This window comes from Cherax quadricarinatus, chromosome 51, assembly GCF_038502225.1.
Source record: "Cherax quadricarinatus isolate ZL_2023a chromosome 51, ASM3850222v1, whole genome shotgun sequence".
NCBI classification, from domain to species: Eukaryota; Metazoa; Arthropoda; class Malacostraca; order Decapoda; family Parastacidae; genus Cherax; species Cherax quadricarinatus.
Genome location: NC_091342.1, coordinates 15,998,002 through 16,022,585, shown reverse-complemented (window position 1 = coordinate 16,022,585; position 24,584 = coordinate 15,998,002). Strand labels below are relative to the sequence as shown.

Sequence of the window (24,584 nt, the reverse complement as noted above, 5' to 3'; positions counted from 1 at the left end):
GTGCCTCTTCTGATCAGCTTCAAATTTTCAGCCTTGGTGTGGTTTCCCAGCAGGAAAGGTTCATAGTGTGCTATTGAACTGTAGAAGTTTCAGTTTTATTGAATAGTAATATTGAATTTTATTCAGTAACTAAAGAAAGCCTTTTCTGATCGGCTTCAAAATATTAACGCTGATACAGTCCATAAGAGGGATGACACACTGTAAATTTAGATTATAGATAAAAATTTTAAATTTTAGTGAAATTGTTAAAAAATCTTGCGTTCATTAGATTCAGATTAATTGCTGGAGAATGCCTTTTCTGAAAGGCTTCAAATTTTCAATGTTGTTACGCTTTATTAAAAAAAGTTTGGCTGTCACTCTGATCTGTGTCAATTTTAATTTGCCGATTTATTAAATAAATTGCTGTCCATGCAATAACTTAGAGAATATTTCTGAATGTTTAGCTTAAATATATATATATATATATATATATATATATATATATATATATATATATATATATATATATATATATATATATATATATATATATATATATATATATATATATATATATATATATATATGTCGTGCCGAATAGGCAGAACTTGCGATCTTGGCTTAAATAGCAACGTTCATCTTGCCATATAGGACAAGTGAAAATTTGTGTATGCAATAATTTCGCCAAAATCATTCTGAACCTAACGAAAAAAATATATTTGATTGTGTTTGTTTAGTACTAAATTATTTTAAACGTATTTAAAATATATTTAGTTGGGTTAGGTTAAAATAAATTGCTCTTCTTATAATAAGGTTAGGTAAGTTTTCCAAGATACTTCTGCTGAAAAATTAAAAAAAATTGCATTAACATTAATGAAAAAAATATATCTTTAAACGTACAAGAGAAATTTTCAGAAAGGACTTAATTTTAAATGAGTTCTTGCTAATTGACCAGTTTTACATATTCGGCACGACACACACACACACACACACACACACATATATATATATATATATATATATATATATATATATATATATATATATATATATATATATATATATATATATATATATATATATATATATATATATATATATATATACATACGTATATATATATATATATATATATATATATATATATATATATATATATATATATATATATATATATATATATATATATATATATATATATATATATATATATATATATATATATATATATATATATGTCGTGCCGAATATGCAAAACTGGTCAGTTAGCAAGAACTCATTTAAAATTAAGTCCTTTCTGAAATTTTCTCTTATATGTTTAAAGATATATTTTTTCATTAATGTTAATGTAAAAAAATTTAATTTTGCACCAAAACAATCTTAGAAAACTTACCTAACCTTATTATAACAAGAGCAATTTATTTTAGCCCAACCCAACTAAATATATTTTAAATACGTTTACAATAATTTAGTACTAAACAAACACAATCAAATATTTTTTTTCGTTAGGTTCAGAATGATTTTGGCGAAATTATTGCATACACAAATTTTTACTTGTCCTATATGGCAAGATGAACGTTGTGTATTGTGGTATCACCTGTTTACTGTGATCTTATTGCATGTATATATATATATATATATATATATATATATATATATATATATATATATATATATATATATATATATATATATATATATATATATATATATATATATATATATATATATATATACTTTTTTTTTTCATCAAACCGGCCGGATCCCACCGAGGCAGGGTGGCCGAAAAAGAAAAACAAAAGTTTCTCTTTTTAAATTTAGTAATTTATACAGGAGAAGAGGGTACTAGCCCCTTGCTCCCGGCATTTTAGTCGCCTCTTACAACACGCATGGCTTACGGAGGAAGAATTCTGTTCCACTTCCCCATGGAGATAAGAGGAAATAAACAAGAACAAGAACTAGAAAGAAAATAGCAGAAAGCCCAGAGGGGTGTGTGTATATATATGCTTGTACATGTATGTGTAGTGTGACCTAAGTTTAAGTAGAAGTAGCAAGACATACCTGAAATCTTGCATATTTATGAGACTAGCAATCCTACCATCATGTAAAACAATTACAGGCTTTTGTTTTACACTCGCTTGGCAGGACGGTAGTACCTCCCTGGGCGGTTGCTGTCTACCAACCTACTACCTATACCTAAGATGTTTATGCTATCATATTAGGTGAGCAATAGAGCTAGGCCTAAAAAAATAATATACAGTACACACATTACTTTTTTTTTCATCAAACCAGCCATATCCCTCGAGGCAGGGGAAAACCTTAAAAGAAAAACTAAAGTTACTAGGGGCTACCAGCCCCTTGCTCCCAGCATGTTATTACACGCATGGCTCATGAAGGAAGAATTCCGCTCCACTCCCCCACGGAGGTAAGATGAAATAAACAAGAACTAGTAAGAAAATAGAAGAAAACCCAGAGGGGTGTGTATATAATAAATAAATAAATAAATAAATAAATAAATAAATAAATAAATAAATATATATATATATATATATATATATATATATATATATATATATATATATATATATATATATATATATATATATATATATATATATATTGGCTTAAATAACAACGCTCTTCTTGCAGAAAAAGACAAGCGAAAATTTATGTATGCATTAATTTCGCAAAAATCATTCTAAACCTAACGAAAAAAATATATTTAATTGTGTTTGTTTATTATTAAATTATTGTAAACTTATCTAAAATATATGTAGTTGGATTAGGTTAAATTAAATTGCGCTTGTTGTAATAAGGTTAGGTAAGTTTTCTAACGTTCTTTTGGTACAAAATTAATAATTCTTACATTAACATAAATGACAAAAATATATCTTTAAACGTACAAGAGAAAATTTTAGAAAGGACTTAATTTTAAATGAGTTCTTGCTAATTGGCCAGTTTTACTTATTCGGCACGACATATATATATATATATATATATATATATATATATATATATATATATATATATATATATATATATATATATATATATATATATATATGTGTGTGTGTGTGTGTGTGTGTATGTGTGTGAGTTAGTTACCATTTTGTCCTAGGCACATGTCGATTAGACACTAGGCCTGTTGTAGATGAGTACGTGTGTGTGTGTGTGTGTGTGTTAGTTACCATTTTGTCCTAGGCACATGTCGATTAGACACTAGGCCTGTTGTATATGAGTACGTGTGTGTGTGTGTGTGTGTGTGTGTGTGTGTGTGTGTGTGTGTGTGTGTGTGTGTGTGTGTGAGTTTGTGTATGAGTGTGTGTGTGTGTGTGTCTGTGTGTGTCTGTGTGTGTCTGTGTCTGTGTGTGTGTCTGTGTGTGTGTCTGTGTGTGTCTGTGTCTGTGTGTGCTCACCTATTTGTGGCTGCAGGGGTCCGGTCACAGCTCCTGGCCCCGCCTCTTCGCTGATTGCTACTAGGTCAGTGGTTCCCAAACTTTTTCAGCTTGTTACCCAATTTAACATGCCACATAAAGCATGTTACCCCTTTCACAAAATGTTGTTATTATTGAAATATATGGCTAAATTAAAACACTTGAGATATTTTCTTTTATTTATTGTATTTGAACATTGTGCATCTCTAATGACTATTACCAAAGATGTCAAGAACATCAGTGGGATGGATGGAGTTGCATACTTGAAGCTAGTTTAGGAATTCTTGGCTTCGTGGTTGAAAGTGCCAGCCTGGCATCGTTTGCAACATTCAAGCGAGTCCTCTTTTTTGTTTTCATACCCAGCACAGTTGAGAAGCCCTTCTCGCACAGATACGTTGTTGAGAATGATACCAACAACTTCAAGGCTCTCTTGGACAGAGTTGGCGAGTCAGGTAGTCGTGAAATCCATAAGAAATCTGCATTTTGGTTTTGGAATTCGATTTTCAAGGCTTCATTGGCTCGCATTGTGATCCACTCCTCCTTTGCAGGGAAATCATCATCATGAATGGCATCATCAGGTACAGAGAAGGGATGAATGATCCACTGAAGAGTGGCTGTTTCTTGGTCACTCTCTGGAAAGTAGTGATGCATGCTTGTTTCAAGCCCCTTCAAATGGTCGCTCATTTCTTTGTTGATGGTCTGTAGAAGTGATCCAGTATCATGACTATTCTCCTCAACAAACTGGTCTAGGGTGGGAAACTGGGCGATCACTCCTTTCTCCAAGCGCCGAATCCAGAGTCTCAGTTTCCCCAGAAATGCAGTCACAGTGTGATGGGCATCAATGACAGTCGTGTTTCGGCCCTGGAGTTGCAGATTACCACTGTTCAGCTCCGCAAATATGTCAGCCAAGTAACAAAGTCGAGCAAGCCACTCCTTATCGGTGAACTTGGTAGCAAAAGGAGATCCTTTTTGTTCCAGGAATTCCTGAACAGCTTTTCGGAGCTCAATGACTCGACGTACAACCTTGCCTCGTGACAACCAGCGAACATCGGTGTGGTAGAGCAGAACTTGATACTGCTCTCCCATTTCCTTGCACAGCTCCTTGAATATGCGCGAATTCACATCTCTGGACTTGATGAAGTTGACGATTTTCAACACATCTTCAAACACTAACTTCAGATTACCAGGCAGGCTTTTCGATCCAAGAGAGTACCGATGAATGATGCAGTGATCTACAGAAATTTCTGGATTGATAGCTTGTATGAGGCCCCGTAATCCACGATGACCACCCATCATCGACGGTGCTCCATCGACGGAGACCTGGAATAAAAAGAAAAATTATTATAGACTGCGTCAGTTAGTCATTGTTACTTATCTTTTGCGTTATAATTATATGGTTTTAATTAATTATTTCGGTACTTGAGTATTTCAGTACGACAGGGACGATATTTTTTGTGTGAATCATGTACAAAATATTAGCTACACTACAGTTACTTGTACAATAAATAAAACTGTATATGACTATATGCCGTGTAATTCATTGTATTTATACCAATTTAGACTTTATATAAACATCGTTTCCTACCTGTTGAACGCTGTTCCAATCCAATCCATTCTTGGTAAAGAAACTGTTGATGATATTGAAGACATCTTCTCCCTTTGTGGTTGTCAGCAGATCCTCGCATAATAGGAACTCTTCTTTGATCTTGTCCTGGTGGACGTAACGGACGAACCCAAGGAGAAAGCACAACTGGCTACGTCACACGATTCATAAAATTGCAAGGAGAATTTGCCATATGAGCTTTCCTTGATCTCTGTTGTAACTTGGGACAGGATATCTGATGCCATGTCATCGACTCGTCGGCGGATGGTGTTGTTTGATAGAGATATGACACTCAGTTTCTTCGCTTGATCCTCCCCACATACCTTGCTTACCATCTCGTATGCACAAGGCATAATCAGATTCTCTGCAATGGTGTGGCATTTCTGTTCGGCAATTTTATATGCAACACAGTAGGATGCTTCGACCGCAGCTTGAAGCTTTTGGGCTTGAATTCCAGATGAGCCGAACTGGATATTCTTCAGTGCTACAGCCTGGCGCTGAAAATAAGCCTGATCCTTATTTTGAAGATTTGGATGGCACTTCTGGAGGTGAGCTGAGAGTTTTGATGGCTTGAGGCTTTCATTTGTCAACACTTTGTGACATGCCACACATTGTGGCCGATCCTCTCCACCAGAAGTTAAATTCACAAAGCCATGGCGAAGAAAGGCGTCAGTGTTTTACCTGGAGTTTACCTGGAGAGAGCTCCGGGGGTCAATGCCCCCGCGGCCCGGTCTGTGACCAGTGCGCTTTTTGGACATTTTCTTGTTCAATCTGCAGAAAAAGAAGAATATCCATGCATACACTGCAAAACGCAAGGTACATAATTTCTCGCATGGCAGCTAACACAAGTTCACTGATGCAAGCACACACGCATACATTCAAAATTGTCAGGCTGCAAGTATCATGCTTGTCAGCACAAGAGCACCGTGTAGCGCGAGACTACAGTGAACGTATACAGCCTCGCATACTCTGCTCATCCTAGCAAAACCATTGAAAACGTAAGAACCACACATACATTATATATAAAATTAATAATAGCTACAAATTCACAGTAACAGTGGGTAAATACTAACTATATACTGCACAGGGCAGTACACATACATACCAGCTTACGTCTACCTCGGCTGATGCTCACAGATAAACTGACAGTGTGAAATAGAGGCAGCCTCAGGAAGTGAGTGACGCGTACTGGACAGGTCGATCTGGGCTACTGAGTGACTTTTGTCCTGAAGCATACTTGTCAAAATACTTTTGGGTTTCCACACACTTAGCTATATATTTCTTCGTTTCTAATACTGTATATTAGTTTTTGATGTTTATTGTTATTTGGTTTAACTTTATTACTTACTTATAATAGGTTTACTTTACAACTTTATATACTAAGACAAAGTTAACAATAATCCTCATACCGGGTACCGCATTGTTTTCTTGATTTTCAGAATTCATAACTTTTTTTCTGTCACCCCTCCATTACCCCCAAAAATGGTTAAATTACCCCCAGGGGGTAATTTACCCCCAGTTTGGGAACCACTGTACTAGGTCCTCTCTCTCCCTGCCCCATGAGCTCTATCATACCTCACCTTAAAACTATGTATGGTTCCCGCCTCCACTACGTCACTTTCTAGGCTATTCCACGGCCCGACTACTCTATGACTGAAGAAATACTTCCTAACATCCCTTTGATTCATCTGAGTCTTCAACTTCCAATTGTGACCTCTTGTGTCTGTGTCCCTTCTCTGGAACATCCCGTCTTTGTCCACCTTGTCTATTCCTCGCAGTATTTTATATGTCGTTATCATGTCTCCCCTCACACTCCTGTCCTCCAGTGTCGTCAGGCCGATTTCCCTCAACATTTCTTCGTAGGACAATCCCCGTAGCTCTGGGACTAGTCTTGTTGCAAACCTTTGTACTTTCTCTAATTTCTTGATGTGCTTGACTAGGTGTGGATTCCAAACTGGTGCTGCATACTCCAGTATGGGCCTGACGTAAATGGTATACAGACCAGTATGGGCCTCACGTAAATGGTATACAGAGTCTTAAACGAATCCTTACTGAGGTATTGGAATGCTATCCGTAGGTTTGCCAGGCGCCCGTATGCTGCAGCAGTTATCTGATTGATATGCGCCTCAGGAGATATGCTCGGTGTTATACTCACCCCCAGATCTTTTTCCTTGAGTGAGGTTTGCAGTCTTTGGCCATCTAAACTATATTGTGTCTGCGGTCTTCTTTGCCCTTCCCCAATCTTCATGACTTTGCATTTGGCAGGGTTAAATTCAAGGAGCCAGTTGCTGGACTAGGCTTGTAGCCTGTCCAGGTCTCTTTGTAGTCCTGCCTGATCCTCATCCGATTTGATTCTTCTCATTAACTTCGCATCATCTGCAAACAAGGACACTTCTGAGTCTATCCCTTCCGTTATGTCGTTCACATATACCAAGAACAGCACAGGTCCTAGGACTGACCCCTGTGGAACCCCGCTTGTCACAGGCGCCCACTCTGACACCTCGTCGCGTACCATGACTCGTTGTTGCCTCCCTGTCAGGTATTCTCTGATCCATTGCAGTGCCTTTCCTGTTATGTGTGCTTGATCCTCTAGCTTTTGCAGTAACCTCTTGTGAGGAACTGCGTCGAAGGCCTTCTTGCAGTCCAAAAATATGCAGTCGATCCACCCCTCTCTCTCTTGTCTTACTTCTGTCACCTTGTCATAAAACTCTAGTAGGTTTGTGACACAGGATTTTCCTTCCCTGAAACCGTGCTGGTTGTCAATTATACACTTGTTTCTTTCCAGGTGCCCCACCACTCTCCTCCTGATGATCTTCTCCATGACCTTGCATACTATACACGTTAGTGATACAGGTCTGTAGTTTAGTGCCTCATGTCTGTCTCCCTTTTTAAAAATTGGGACTACATTTGCCATTTTCCATACCTTAGGGAGTTGCCCAGTTTCAAATGATGTGTTGAAGATCTTTGTTAATGGCTCACACAATATCTCTGCTCCCTCTTTAAGGACCCATGGAGAGATGTTGTCTGGTCCCACCACCTTTGAGGTGTCAAGTTCGCATAGCAGCTTCTTCACCTCCTCCTTGGTTTTATGTACCTCATCCAGCACTTGCTGGTGTGCCCCCCTGTTCTGATTTCCTGGTGTCCTACTGGTTTCCACTGTAAATACCTCTTTAAATCTTGTGTTGAGCTCCCGACATACCTCTCGGTCGTTTCTTGTGAATTCCCCATCACCCTTCCTCAGTCTGATTACCTGGTCCTTGACTGTTGTTTTCCTCCTGATGTGGCTGTACAACAGCTTCGGGTCAGTCTTTACTGTTGATGCTATGTCATTTTCATATTGTCTCTGAGCCTCCCTTATCTGTGCATATTCGTTTCTGGCTCTTTGGCTAATCCCTTTATTTTCCTGAGTTCTCTGTCTTCTGTACCTTTTCCATTCTCTAGTACACCTAGTTTTTGCCTCCCTACACCTTTGGGTGAACCAAGGACTCGTTCTGTTCTTCCCATTATTTCTGTTTCCCTTGGGAACAAACCTCTCCTCTGTCTCCTTGCATTTTGTTGCTACATAGTCCATCATTTCTTGTACTGGTTTTCCTGTCAGTTCCCTCTCCCACTGAATGTCTTGAAGGAAGTTCCTCATGCCTGAGTAGTTCCCCCTTTTGTAGTTTGGTTTTTCCCAGCCTATTCCTGCTACTCTCTCCACTTGGAGTTCAACTATGTAGTCGAAGCACAGAACCACATGATCACTAGCTCCCAGGGGCCTTTCATACATGATACCCTCGATGTCCGAACTACTCATGGTGAATACAAGGTCCAGCCTTGCTGGTTCATCCTCTCCTCTCTCTCTGGTAGTGTCTCTAACATGTTGATGCATGAGGTTTTCCAGTACCACATCCATCATCTTGGCTCTCCATGTTTCGGGACCCCCATGGGGCTCCAGGTTTTCCCAGTCAATCTCCTTGTGATTGAAATCACCCATAACTAGTAACTTTGCTCCCCCCATGTGTGCTCTCCTGGCCACCTCGGCTAGGGTGTCGATCATTGCTCTGTTGCTCTCATCGTATTCTTCTCTTGGCCTCCTGCAGTTCTGTGGTGGGTTGTACATTACTGCAATTATCACCTTATGTCCCTCAGACTGGATTGTTCCTACTAAGTAGTCCCTTTCGCCTGTGCCATCCATTCCTTCCATTTTCTCAAAACCCCACTGGTTTTTAATGAGCAGTGCAACTCCTCCTCCCCCTCTCCTCCCTCTGTCTTTCCTGATGATTTGGTATCCGGATGGAAAGATTGAATCTGTTATTATTCTGGTGAGTTTTGTTTCTGTGAGTGCTATTATGTCTGGGGATGTCTCTTTGATTCTTTTGTGCCACTCCTCATACTTGTTTGTTATTCCATCTGCATTTGTATACCACACCTTCAACTTCTTTTCTAAGACTGTGGTCTGGGAGGTATATTGGGGTTGGGGAAGTGGGAGGCCTGGTAAGGAACTATGGGTTGTTGCTGTGGGGGTGGAGTTTGTAATGTAGTGGGTGGGGGCATTGGATGTGGCATGGGTGTTTTGATTTAGAGTGTTTGGTTGCACTGGGGTTGACCTGGTTGGGAGGCTTCTATAGGAAGTTGTGAGGGAGGCTGTATTTGATCTTCTTCCTGAATCTGGGATCTCCTGTCTGTCTTCTCCATCCCCTCTCTTTCCTCCTTCCGCTTTTGTACCATCTCTCTGTTTCTGCCTTTCTTCTTGTGTTCTGTCGCGGTCGAGATACACCTTCCTGTATGCCGGCATGTCCCTTAATCGTGCTTTCTCCTGCAGGATCCTGGTCCGAGTCGCTTCTGCCTTGAAGGTCACTTTCACTGGCCGGGTTCTTTTTTTTACAAACCCCCCTATTCTCCGAAAATTTTCCAGCTGGGTCATGTCGTCTTCTCCTATTGCTTTCATGATGCTTTCAATTGCTTTTTTTCCCTTGTTTTCTTGCTTCATATGTTTCCCCTTCAACTTCCTGGAGCCCATACACAAAGACTGACCTCACCCTTTCATTCTCCCACTGCGTATCCCTGTGTGTCCCCTCATTTAATTTGGTTTCCTGCACTGCAGCTTTCCTTTCTTCAGTTTCACTGGCTAATGTACTTGGGCTCAGTGGCCTGTCATTTTCCCTTCTCGGCTTTCTTTGGGCTCTGTTGTTGTCTGTTAGGGCCTCCACATAAAGCTTAGCTCTTTCATTTACTACAGTCTCCTCTGATAGAGCTTCCCCATGCAGTTGTGCCCCTTCTTTCCCTACAGTCCCCTTATTTGTGACTGAGGTAGCAGTCTCTGTTGTCAATCCCAAAATGTTCTTTAGTTCTTTAGGCTGTTTCAGATTTTTCAGTTCCTCTTCTAAACTCTGTATCCTAGCCTCTGCTGCTTTGACATGCACCTCCCACTTCCTGCTTTCCATATCTATCCTCTCTTCCATTCTCATGCTAAGTTCTTCTAGTTTCTTTTCCCATTCATGATCTCTTTTTATGAGCTCTGCTGCCCAATCTTCCTTTGCAGTTTCCTCCTCCTGTCCCTTGGTTTTTCTTGTTGCTCTCTGACAACCCATTTTTGTTTTATCCTGATTGCCTCAGAGTGGGAAACCTATTAGTTCTGTATGTTAGGTTAGTAGTGTGTATGTCAGAGTGTGGGGGGGAGGTAGTGGAGGAACTGTGGCTATGTGGGAGAGGAGTGGGGAGGGGTGGGGAGGGGGAGTGAATGGGGGAGGGAAGGGTGAACGAGGGAGGGGAGGGTGAACGAGGGAGGGGAGGGATCAGGGGAAGAAGTGAGATGTCGGTGGTGAGGGGGTGGTGGAGTGTATGTGTGAGTCTGGATATGTGTGTGTGTGTGTGTGTGTAATTTTGTGTGGAATTATGTGTGGGTTTATTATGTACTGAAAGGTAGGTGGCTTGTGCGTTGTAATGTAGTCTCAGTGGTCCTTTGCTGCCCACAACTTCTTGTGACCTGACCCCCAACCTCCTGGGGCTTGACCGGCACGTACTTACAGTGTGTGTGTGTGTGTGTGTGTGTGTGTGTGTGTACTCACCTAGTTGAGGTTGCGGGGGTCGAGTCCGAGCTCCTGGCCTGGTGTGTGTGTGTGTGTGTGTATGTGTGTGTGTATATATGTGTGTGTGTATATGTGTGTGTGTGTGTGTGTGTGCAAGGCCAAGCCAAGCCAAACCTGCGACATGCAAACCACAATATAGGTGATACTTGCACTGGCAACGGTCGTGCCAAGTTGCCAGATGCTGATGACGTAGTCGTCGTACGTAGCCTAAATCCCTATTTTGGAGATCCTTCATCCGTGATGATTATAACCACATGTGCTCATACATCCCTCGTTCCTCACGCGATTTCACTTTTCACTTATGATAGTATACACTTCACATTATATATACTTCACTTTATATGTATAATGACACACAACTTGTCGTGACGTCACTGCTTCAGGCCTACAGCTGCCTAGTAGACCAAAACGTTTGGATAATTTTGGACAATGGATAATTTCAGGCTTTCTCACGACTTTTTCTAACTAATAACTTTAGTTATCACTCGTATTATTGCTCACTGACGATGTCACTACCACTGATTACTGTTAGCAGTCACTGCACCCTTAAAAACACTAGGATTCTCGGAGCCTTGTGTGCCCACGTCTGCACCCACGGACCCACGCGGTGTGTGTGTGTGTGTGTGTGTGTGTGTGTGTGTGTATGTGTGTGTGTATGTGTGTGTGTGTATGTGTGTATGTGTGTGTGTGTGTGTGTGTGTGTGTGTGTGTGTGTGTGTGTGTGTGTGTGTGTGTGTGTGTGTGTGTGTGTGTGTGTGAGAGTGAGTTTGTGTATGTGTGTGTGTGTGTGTGTGTGTGTGTGTGTGTCGTGCCGAATAGGCAGGTATTCCCTGGAACGCAGGCGGGAGAGATACATGATTATATACGCCTGGAAAATCCTAGAGGGACTAGTACAATAAGTGTCAGGGGCCCGAGACTGTTCAACTGCATCCCAGCATACATAAGGGGGATTACCAATAGACCCCTGGCAGTCTTCAAGCTGGCACTGGACAAGCACCTGAAGTCGGTACCTAACCAGCCAGGCTGTGGCTCGTACGTTGGATTGCGTGTAGCCAGCAGTAACAGCCTGGTTGATCAGGCTCTGATCCACCAGGAGGCCTGGTCACAGACCGGGCCGCGGGGGCGTTGACCCCCGGAACTCTCTCCAGGTAAACTTGCGATCTTGGCTTAAATAGCAACGCTCATCTTGCCATATAGGACAACTGAAAATTTGTATATGCAATAATTTCGCCAAAATCATTCTGAACCTAACGAAAAAAATATATTTCACTGTGTTTGTTTAGTATTAAATTACTGTAAACAAATCTAAAATATATTTAGTTGGGTTATGCTAAAATAAATTGCTCTTGTTATAATAAGGTTAGGTAAGTTTTCTAAGATTCTTTTGGTGCAAAATTAAAATTTTTTACATTAACATTAATGAAAAAAATATATCTTTAAACGTATAAGATAAAATTTCAGAAAGGACTTAATTTTAATTGAGTTCTTGCTAATTGACCAGTTTTACATAATCGGCACGACATATATATATATATATATATATATATATATATATATACATATATACATATATACATATATATATATACATATATATATACATACATACATACATACATACATACATACATACATACATACATACATACATACATACATACATACGTGCATGCATACATACATACATACATACATACATACATACATACATACATACACACATACATACATACATACATACATACATACATACATACATACATACATACATACAGGTATATACCTGATGAATGTATTTTGGTCCTGTAGTGTAGTCACTGATTGTGATTAAAATAGCGCGCGCTATCCTGTGTATGATAGCGCTGATCTTATTTACTGGTGTAAGAAATTCAGGACCTGCTTCAAGGACTCAAGTTGAACACACAGCTCGTGTAGCAAAACCAGTATATGGACAACCGTACCATAGTGCCTGATGTGCTAGGTTAACGTAGCCAATCGTTGTAAAATGTTTTATGTCTAGGTAGACATATAATACTGAGTATAAATTGAACAAACAAAAACTTCCATTGGGCGCTGGTCAAAAGACTACAGAGGCGAAAAAAATTAATAATGATAATAACATTATGCAGAGATAATGCGTCTTGATACTGGGCCCCAAAATTTTGTTCGCGAAGCAGGTTACAGTATATGTTTTCAAAATTAAATAAATTGTTACATACTGCACCCAGGTAATAGTTTTATTAAATGTCTGAGTATTTCGATGCAGCTAACCTAGTGCATGGATACAAACATACCTGTTCTGTTTGCACAGGTAGTGGGCCAAATAAGCGCTTGATTGACTAAGTTAAAGAGATTGCTAGGTGAAATTAGAATATTTGGCTAGAATTTGTTTTCTTTAGCTTTCTGAATCCAAACGATCTTGGTAATTTATAAACAATATGCCACACGTTTTTTATTTAATACAAAATACCTTGAAAATCCCCGGGAGCGAGGACTGTGACGATGCAGAGTATGTATGTTAGTTGTGTTTATATGTGGATGTTTGCTTCTGTGCACCGGATGGTGTTTCAGGCATCCGGTGCTGGTAACGTTTAAGTCACACAAAAATCATGAAAGCACTTTTTTTTTGTTTCTCGAAGTCTTTAGTAGTATGTACTAGCATTATTGTGTCACCAGTGATTAACATTTTTCAAGACCACCGGGCAGCCTTCAAGAGCACCAGTCAAGAAGCCAACTACCTAAGACTCAATGTGTTTGGGACAAGCTTGGAGAAAGTAGCACTGTTTTGTCTGTGCCTTCCCACGCATTTTTGTATGTCTGAGGATGATGGATGAGCAGTGTGTCTGGTTTTTCCAAAGATGATCAGAGACAAGGATATACGACTCTGTTTTACCTGAAGGAAGCTCGCAGCGTTAGTGCGTATACAGAACCAAATATGTATGGAACAAATAACTTAAATATCCTTTGTAAATAAGATATATTTGTAAGATGCTGTATATTTTCTTTCTAAATTATGATTTATGTCGACAAATACATATAAAGGATTTGTCTAAACAAACGTTTATCTTCAAACAAGATCTGTCTATAAGAGGTCATTTAAAGATACCTTCAAAACCAGAGAGCATCAGGAACTAACCATCTAAATCAATGTCTTGAACAAACCAACTAAAAAGGCTGTTTCTAAAATAGATCTGAAGATATTTTAAACAAATAAGTTTTGGAAAGCATCATAAACGTCAAGGTTATAAAAAGTTTTTCTGTAAGTTACACTGTTTGACCTTTACGCGTTTTAAGCTTCTTTATTATTATTATTATTATTATTATTATTATTATTATTATTATTATTATTATTGTTATTATTATTATTATTATTATTATTATTATTATTATTATTATTATTATTATTATTATTATTATATGTGTTAGTATTATTACAAGGTCTGTCTTATTACACTCCGTTCCTGAACTGGAGAGGTAATTTTAAAGTTAGCCTCTCATCTTTGTTGGAAAATAATAAGTCTCAGTTACTTACAGCCTTAAGATATTAGTTATTCAGTATATTATAATCTTGTCGTATAGCTAATCATCTACCAAATGTAATGTGTGTGGATAGAGTAAAAAGGTGAAATAGCTTACTACCACTATAAACACTAGGTTATAATTATTCAACTAGCCGTTGGAATATGTGAATTCAATTTCAAGATTTTATGTAAGTTCTCATTAACAGTGAAGCGATTTCCATTTGCTGTATACCTGGAGAATACCTGGAGAGAGTTCCGGGGGTCAACGCCCCCGCGGCTCGGTCTGTGACCAGGCCTCATGGTGGATCAGGGCCTGATCAACCAGGCTGTTACTGTTGGCCGCACGCAACCCGACGTACGAACCACAGCTCGGCTGGTCAGGTACTGACTTTAGGTGCCTGTCCAGTGTCTGCTTAAAGACAGCCAGGGGTCTGATGGTAATCCCTCTTATGTATGCTGGGAGGCAGTTGAACAGTCTTGGGCCCCTGACACTTATTGCGTTGTCTCTTATCGTGCTAGTGGCGCTCCTGCTTTTCATTGGGGGGATGTTGCATCGTCTGCCGAGTCTTTTGCTTTCATAGGGAGTGATTTTCGTGTGCAAGTTTGGTACTAATTCCTCTAGGGTTTTCCAAGTGTATATAATCATGTATCTCTCCCGCCTGCGTCCTAGGAAGTACAGGTTGAGGAACTTCAAGCCTTCCCAGTAATTGAGGTGTTTTATTGCAGTTATACGCGCCTGAAGGTTCTCTGTATATTTTCTAGGTCAGCAATTTCACCTGCCTTGAAAGGTGCTGTTAGTGTGCAACAATATTCCAGCCTAGATAGAACAAGCGGCCTGAAGAGTGTCATCATGGGCTTGGCATCCCTAGTTTTCAAGGTTCTCATTATCCATCCTGTCATTTTTCTAGCAGATGCGATTGATACAATGTTATGGTCTTTAAAGGTGAGACCTTCTAACATGATCACTCCCAGGTCTTTGACATTAGTTTTTCGATCTATTGTGTGGTTGGAATTTGTTTTATACTCACGTTTTATCCTCACGTTTTCCATATCGGAGTAATTGAAATTTCTCATCATTGAACTTACATGGCGCTATGGCTTATATCCCTGTCTGTGTCAGATATGAGGATGAGGAACAAGATGGGAGCGAGTACTGTGCCTTGTGGAACAAAGCTTTTCACCGTAGCCGCCTCAGACTTGACTCTGTTGGCTACTACTCTTTGTGTTCTGTTTGTTAGGAAATTATAGATCCATCTACCAACTTTTCCTGTTATTCCTTTATCACTCATTTTGTGCGCTATTACATCATGGTCACACTTGTCAAAGACTTTTGCAAAGTCTGTGTATATTACATCAGCATTCTGTTTGTCTTCTAGAGCATCCAGGACCTTGTCATAGTGGTCCAGTAGTTGGGATAGACAGGAGCGACCTGCTCTAAACTCATGCTGCCCTGGGTTGTGTAACTGATGGGTATCTAGATGGGTGGTGATCTTGCTTCTTAGAATCCTTTCAAAGATTTTTATGAAATGAAACGTTAGCGCTATCGGTCTGGAGTGCGGCTATGTCTGTTGTTTTTGGTAGCTGTGGGACGACCCCAGTGTAGTGTTAAGACATATCTTTAAATGAATAGATTTTTGGAAAAGTTAAGATATAATATTCTAGAATGTGGCCCTGCGTCTTCCACATACTTTACATTTTATATGATTGGCCGACCGGCTCCCCTTTTTTGTGAACTGGGATTACATTTTCTCCTTTTCTCAAAGGGGGTACTTTTGCCTTTGAGTGTTGTTAGGGGTGAATCAGCATGTCTATATAGCAAGCAGTCTTGGGCTCACTTTGTCTGACCTACAGCCGTTTTAGTATTCAGGGATTGAGACAGATGAACTTCGTCCTGTCATCTACAATTTTAGCCCGGTTCCTGCAGCTAGCCGCCAAGCTTATCTTTTTGAATCAAGGACCTGTTGCATTTTTGAAGACGAAATAGTCTTCCAATAAGCCACCTTTTTTTTAGTGTTGGTTGTTACAGTTCGGCCTGCTGATTTAGAAAGAGAATTGCCATCGGGTGAATATTCTTGACTGTCTTCAATGGTCAAGAATAGTCTTGTGTGAACGCCTTCTTTGTGAGTGTTTGTACAGGCTTGCAAAGGCACGTGTCGATTGACACTGAACATGTGTGTGTGTATGTGTGTGTACTCACCTATTTGTACTCACCTATTTGTGGTTGCAGGGGTCGAGTCACAGCTCCTGGCCCCGCCTCTTCGCTGATTGCTACTAGGTCCTCTCTCTCCCTGCCCCATGAGCTCTATCATACCTCGCCTTAAAATTATGTATGGTTCCCGCCTCCACTACGTCACTTTCTAGGCTATTCCACGGCCTGACTACTCTATGACTGAAGAAATACTTCCTAACATCCCTTTGATTCATCTGGGTCTTCAACTTCCAATTGTGACCTCTTGTGTCTGTGTCCCTTCTCTGGAACATCCCGTCTTTGTCCACCTTGTCTATTCCGCGCAGTATTTTATATGTCGTTATCATGTCTCCCCTGACCCTCATGGCCTCCAGTGTCGTCAGGCCGATTTCCCTCAACCTTTCTTCGTAGGACAATCCCCGTAGCTCTGGGACTAGTCTTGTTGCAAACCTTTGCACTTTCTCTAATTTCTTGACGTGCTTGACTAGGTGTGGATTCCAAACTGGTGCTGCATAGTCCAGTATGGGCCTGACGTAAATGGTATACAGAGTCTTAAACGAATCCTTACTGAGGTATCGGAACGCTATCCGTAGGTTTGCCAGGCGCCCGTATGCTGCAGCAGCTATCTGATTGATGTGTGCCTCAGGAGATATGCTCGGTGTTATACTCACCCCCAGATCTTTTTCCTTGAGTGAGGTTTGCAGTCTTTGGCCATCTAAACTATATTGTGTCTGCGGTCTTTTTTGCCCTTCCCCAATCTTCATGACTTTGCATTTGGCAGGGTTAAATTCAAGGAGCCAGTTGCTGGACCAGGCTTGTAGCCTGTCCAGGTCTCTTTGTAGTCCTGCCTGATCCTCATCCGATTTGATTCTTCTCATTAACTTCGCATCATCTGCAAACAAGGACACTTCTGAGTCTATCCCTTCTGTTATGTCGTTCACATATACCAAGAACAGCACAGGTTCTAGGACTGACCCCTGTGGAACCCCGCTTGTCACAGGCGTCCACTCTGATACCTCGTCGCGTACCATGACTCGTTGTTGCCTCCCTGTCAGATATTCTCTGATCCATTGCAGTGCCTTTCCTGTTATGTGTGCCTGATCCTCTAGCTTTTGCAGTAACCTCTTGTGAGGAACTGTGTCGAAGGCCTTCTTGCAGTCCAAAAATATGCAGTCGATCCACCCCTCTCTCTCTTGTCTTACTTCTGTCACCTTGTCATAAAACTCTAGTAGGTTTGTGACACAGGATTTTCCTTCCCTGAAACCGTGCTGGTTGTCAATTATACACTTGTTTCTTTCCAGGTGCCCACCACTCTCCTTCTGATGATCTTCTCCATGACCTTGCATACTATACACGTTAGTGATACAGGTCTGTAGTTTAGTGCCTCATGTCTGTCTCCCTTTTTTAAAAATTGGGACTACATTTGCCATTTTCCACACCTTAGGGAGTTGCCCAGTTTCAAATGATGTGTTGAAGATCTTTGTTAATGGCTCACACAATATCTCTGCTCCCTCTTTAAGGACCCATGGAGAGATGTTGTCTGGTCCCACCGCCTTTGAGGTGTCAAGTTCGCATAGCAGCTTCTTCACCTCCTCCTTGGTTATATGTACCTCATCCAGCACTTGCTGGTGTGCCCCCCTGTTCTGATTTCCTGGAGTCCTACTGGTTTCCACTGTAAATACCTCTTTAAATCTTGTGTTGAGCTCCTGACATACCTCTTGGTCGTTTCTTGTGAATTCCCCATCACCCTTCCTCAGTCTGATTACCTGGTCCTTGACTGTTGTTTTCCTCCTGATGTGGCTGTACAACAGCTTCGGGTCAGTCTTTACTTTTGATGCTATGTCATTTTCATATTGTCTCTGAGCCTCCCTTCTTATCTGTGCATCTTCGTTTCTGGCTCTTCGGCTGATTTCTTTATTTTCCTGAGTTCTCTGTCTTCTGTATCTTTTCCATTCTCTAGTACACCTAGTTTTTGCCTCCCTACACCTTTGGGTGAACCAAGGACTCGTTCTGTTCTTCCCATTATTTCTGTTTCCCTTGGGAACAAACCTCTCCTCTTCCTCCTTGCATTTTGTTGATACATAGTCCATCATTTCTTGTACTGGTTTTCCTGTCAGTTCCCTCTCCCACTGAATGTCTTGAAGGAAGTTCCTCATGCCTGAGTAGTTCCCCCTTTTGTAGTTTGGTTTTTCCCAGCCTCTTCCTGCTACTCTCTCCACTTGGAGCTCAACTATGTAGTCGAAGCACAGAACCACATGATCACTAGCTCCCAGGGGTCTTTCATACATGATACCCTCGATGTCCGAACTATTCATGGTGAATACAAGGTCCAGCCTTGCTGGTTCATCCTCTCCTCTCTCTCTGGTAGTGTCTCTAACATGTTGATGCATGAGGTTTTCCAGTACCACATCCATCATCTTGGCTCTCCATGTTTCGGGACCCCCATGGGGCTCCAGGTTTTCCCAGTCAATCTCCTTGTGATTGAAATCACCCATAACTAGTAACTTTGCTCCCCCCATGTGTGCTCTCCTGGCCACCTCGGCTAGTGTGTCGATCATTGCTCTGTTGCTCTCATCGTATTCTTCTCTTGGCCTCCTGCAGTTCTGTGGTGGGTTGTACATTACTGCAATTATCACCTTATGTCCCTCAGACTGCATTGTTCCTACTAAGTAGTCCTTTTCGCCCGTGCCATCCATTCCTTCCATTTTCTCAAAACCCCACTGGTTTTTAATGAGCAGTGCAACTCCTCCTCCCCCTCTCCTCCCTCTGTCTTTCCTGAGGATTTGATATCCGGATGGAAAGATTGAATCTGTTATTATTCTGGTGAGTTTTGTTTCTGTGAGTGCTATTATGTCTGGGGATGTCTCTTTGATTCTTTCATGCCACTCCTCATACTTGGTTGTTATTCCATCTCCATTTGTATACCACACCTTCAACTTCTTTTCTAAGACTGTGGTCTGGGAGGTATATTGGGGTTGGGGAAGTGGGAGACCTGGTAAGGAACTATGGGTTGTTGCTGTGGGGGTGGAGTTTGTAATGTAGTGGGTGGGGGCATTGGATGTGGCATGGGTGTTTTGATTTAGAGTGTTTGGTTGCACTGGGGTTGACCTGGTTGGGAGGCTTCTATAGGAAGTTGTGAGGGAGACTGTGTTTGATCTTCTTCCTGGGTCTGGGATCTCCTGTCTGTTTTCTCCATCCCCTGTCTTTCCTCCTTTCGCCTTTGTACCATCTCTCTCAGTTTCTGCCTTTCTTCTTGTGTTCTGTCGCGGTCGAAATACACCTTCCTGTATGCCGGCATGTCCCTTAATCGTGCTTTCTCCTGCAGGATCCTGGTCCGAGTCGCTTCTGCCTTGAAGGTGTGTGTGTGTATGTGTGTGTGTGTGTGTGTGTGTGTGTGTGTGTGTGTGTGTGTGTGTGTGTGTGTGTGTGTGTGTGTGTGTGTGTGTGTGTGTGTGTGTGTGGCTGCTACCAGACTGGAGCCTAATCTTCCTGATGCCTTTCTATTTTTGCATCATCTGACCACCAAAAGGTGGACCACTGTTGGTAGAAAGGATGGAGAAATTTAGATTTAGAAAGGGTATTAGGAGATAATAATTTGGCATTAGAATTGTAGATGAGTGGAGTATTATTATATTATAATAAAAGAGAAGCGCTAAACCACAAGGGCTATACAGCACTGCAGGGCAGGAAGGAAGCGAGGGTATCAGGTGGCAAAAGGGAGATGGATGAGTAATAGGTTACGGAGAACAGCGGGGCAGTGGATGGTGAAAGGGTAGAAGGCAGCACGAGATTGAGGTAGAAAGGGCTGAGGGGAGTGCGAAAGGTATCATCATCAGAGTTTGTGGAGTAAATCAGTCGTTGTCAAGAAGTCAATGAGAGAGTCAGGATTAAAGGAGGGTCCATCAGCAAGAAGGGAATGTAAAGAGAGAGTAGTAGATGAGTGGAACAAACTCCCATTGAGGTAAAAATTTTGGATAGCTTTAAAAGTAGATTGATCGGATACAGAGGTGGGTGTGAATTGGACCAGCTGCCAAGTGTAGACCAGTAGGCCTACTGGCACCATTATGCTTATGTAGAAGTGTCGAGAACAAATCCCCTTAAGGATTTCTAAACCAAGGTCTGTCAATAAAATAAGTATTCTATGCCTAAAATCTGTAGGACATATGCAGATTTAAGTCTTTCTGAATAAAAATTTGTTGGTAACAAGATACCTGAAGATTTTTTAAAATTAAGTATTTCTTAATCAGTATCTGTTTGGTGAAAGCCAAATCAAGTCTTTCTAAAGAAATATATTTTGACAACCAATTATTTCAAGTATTTCTAAACCGAGATTCGTAGGTAGCAAGCTGTTTGAAATCGCTCTAAACCAAAAACAAGATCTAAGCCAAGATTTGTTGGAAAGAGGCCATTTCGTAGCTTGTTCAAATTGTATCCGTTGCGGCTACCACACATGAATATGTCATCTTTTGTAAACATCCGTCAGCTCATGACTTCCGGTACTTCCAGGAAGCTTATGTCTCATGAAACTGAGTAAAAGTGGGCGAGGTGGTGTATATCGTGTATGTGACGACATATAGACTGTAGCTGGGATAAGGCTGTTGTATGGCCCTAATTGTGACTATCATTATCTTCTATTTTCTTCCTACCTAACAACGAGAGCATTTTTAGTGTTCTCGGTCTTACTTCGTAACTCATTAATCTTAACTCAGGAAGCCATTTTCTTGCTGTTCTGGCTTTTTATTTTGCTTTCTGTTGCTGCATATGCCAGTTTTGGTGTAACATATGCTGTGAATATTTTTTTTTTCAAACATTGCACTGTCATAGATCTAGTGGCTGTTTTTAGGTCTGCAAGTATAGTATATGAATTTCTCATTACGGTATTTATGTGATCTGCCAGATATCTCTCTTCGATATAGTTTTTTTCATGTTACCTATTTTTGCTTTCTCTCATTTTTTATCACGTTGCGCTTATCTACATTTGAGGCCGTAATGGCGAATCGCACAATCCCAATGTTCATTTAGAGAAGGTACCGGAATTAACCTTTCTTCGATGTAAATTTGAGTAGCATGTCTGTCTCGCAGTTAGGAGGACAGTCGTTATTACTTATTGCGCTAAATGATCCACACGGATTTACCGCTTCATTTACAGTGTAATAAAATCTGGAAAGGAGCGAACACACTGGTATATGGCCGTACCTTCCATAGTCAGAGATTTGTTAATACATCCAGTGAGATGCGTGTTCCTCGAGAACCACTGTTGACATGATACGGTAATCAAGTACGTCTTAGGCAGTGGACCACTATGAACTTATGTTAGATTTAGTGCAGACTAAGACGTAGCGTAAATCAGCCGAGAGCAAGAATCTGTTAAATTTATTTAAAATGTGACAATAATAATTTGATAAACTGAAAATCAGATGTGTAGTTGCACGGGACTATGCAAATGGCACAGTGGCCTACAAAAACTGTAGCACTGTTGCATATGCTGTAGTCCCTCCATTCAAACATAGCTGTTTGACCATGTCTGCAGGGAAAACCCTCAGAGAACTTATATTGCATTATATTGTAGCTTAATGGGACTGGAGCTCTAGAACAAATCGCCCTAGTCTTCCATCGGCCCCTCTGCTGAGGGGTCTCCGGCCTCTGTTGCCGTCACAGTATGAGCTGCGGTAGGTCTGGGCCTGCGCGGGGAATGCAGCCTCCAGGCTGCTTGCTTCCCTTCTGCCGCCGCGCCCCGACCTGCCTTTGAATCGGCTACCCCTCTATTGTTTAATAACCTAGTACCACTTATCCTTTTACAACTAGACAATTATATAACTTGAATTTGTAGATTTTAAGTTCTTTACCAGATAGACTTAAATTAGACCCCTCATGGAAGGTACCTTGATGCTGGTGAGAGGCTCTTGATACAAGGAAGTTTATCTGCCCTCTCCTTCCCAAGATCGAATTTGATTGTCTCCTATTCCTCATGTGCTGTATGACCCCTGCGGGTTTAGCGCTCCCCCTGATAATAGTGATAATAATTTATGAAAAATTAAGTACTCGTTTATAAGCTCTTAATAAGGGCCAGGCCTTGAAATATGATGAGATAAGATAACAGCTTGCTTGTAAAATTAAATAAAATGCACAAGCAAGGCAATAATTTAGCAGGGATGTCACCAGCACGTTAAGAGACAACACAATAAGTGTCAGGGGCCCAAGATTGTTCAACTGCCTCCCACCTTACATAAGGGGGATTACCAATAGACCCCTGGCTGTCTTCAAGCAGGGACTGGTACCTGACCAGCCGGGCTGTTGTTCGTACGTTGGATTGCGTGCAGCCAGCAGTAATAGCCTGGTTGATCAGGCCCTGACCCACCATGAGGCCTGGTCACAGACCGGGCCGCGGGGGCGTTGACCCCCGGAACTCTCCAGGTAAACATCCTGTATACAGACAGTAGGTTTCTCAGTTATGGGTCTCCCATATACTCTCTCATTTATTCTTCGCTGAAACGAATAATAAATGAGAAGAGTTTATGGGAGACCAATAACAGAAAACATTATTGTCTGTATATAATTGTCCGCGAAAAACTAAATGCCTTGCTTCTACGACTTTTGTGTAGACATGGAAGCGAGATAGAGATGGAGAGCATGATCGACAAGTCAGGTTTGAGCAGTAAGTGCCACAATGTACTAGGTGTGGGCTGTAACCACCTGCCACTCTTGTTGTATTATGTGCTTTTTTGTTGGTGGCTGGTGGTGCCTGCTCTACCCGCCAAAGTGACACCTATGTAATCACCTACTTGTGAATGACGGGGGTTGATCTCCCGCTCTTAGTACATCACATTACCTCATTACCATCTCTTGGAATTCGTTCTAAATATTTTTCTATTAAATGTTCAGGCTCAGTGCCAGTAAGTGTGGGTGTAGACGTATTATTCAAGACAAGTTTGTATTAAGATTGCTATTAATACTCTTCTTCCCTCTCTCCTCAACCCACCTCATCCTCAAAATAGAATTTTTAGGTGGAATTTTCATCATTAATCTGTCAGTCGATTTCAAATGCAAATTAAATTCATTACAACTTTAAAAACATTCGGCTGAGTGTTTCTTTGTGTCTGTATTAGTTTTTATTGCAACATAGGTTGAATTGCAAATATAATAATAATTATTATTATTATTATTAATTTTACTATTAATATAATCTCCTGGTAAATAAAACACGTTATATATGTTTAACCATAGGAAGATATTAGTTACAAGAAACACTGCGGGTTTTTTTTTTTTTTTTTTTTACACAGGATTTGGCAAGGTTAGGTTAAGGATCCCTTGACATGTACTCCTCTCAGCTGTTAACCCATGTAAAGAAATGTTGATTTTTAGCATTGGAGACACACACACACACACGGGGCCAGGAGCTATGAAGCGACCTTTGCAACCACATATAGGTGATTACACACACACACTATGTTGACCTTACACACAGTCTTGACCTTACACACACAATGTTTACTTTACATACACAATGTTGACATTACACACACATTGTTGACCTTACACACATAGTATTGACCTCAGGGTCCAAGTTCAGATTCACTGATGAGTCTTAACCCTGCTTCACATGTTACCTATCATCAGATTACCCGGAGGCGTTCCACACAACATTAACGAAGCATTAAATGACAGCGTCAAAGCCTGGCTCCTGGAGATAATCCTATTATCTCCAAGCTGCTTACAAATCGTAATCGCAAGGAACTGGGCTCGATTTCCCTGTCAGGCGAAACGTGTGTATAAATCTGGCATCTAGCA

The 24,584-nt window shown here is 40.8% G+C and overlaps 2 protein-coding genes across 4 annotated transcripts in view; one reads left to right on the top strand and one right to left on the bottom strand.

Moving 5' to 3' along the window:
* LOC128694540 (protein trapped in endoderm-1) overlaps positions 1-24,584 on the top strand; it is a 72,153-nt gene that overhangs the window by 6,585 nt on the left and 40,984 nt on the right. The gene's annotated exons all lie outside the window — the stretch shown is intronic.
* LOC138854163 (protein FAM200C-like) lies at positions 3,488-5,774 on the bottom strand. Its single transcript, XM_070095627.1, has 4 exons — positions 5,709-5,774; positions 5,340-5,513; positions 4,999-5,163; positions 3,488-4,733 (listed from the first exon to the last, which is right to left on the bottom strand). Exons 1-4 carry the CDS (start codon positions 5,772-5,774, stop codon positions 3,651-3,653), a joined length of 1,488 nt encoding a protein of 495 aa, XP_069951728.1. The 3' UTR covers positions 3,488-3,650.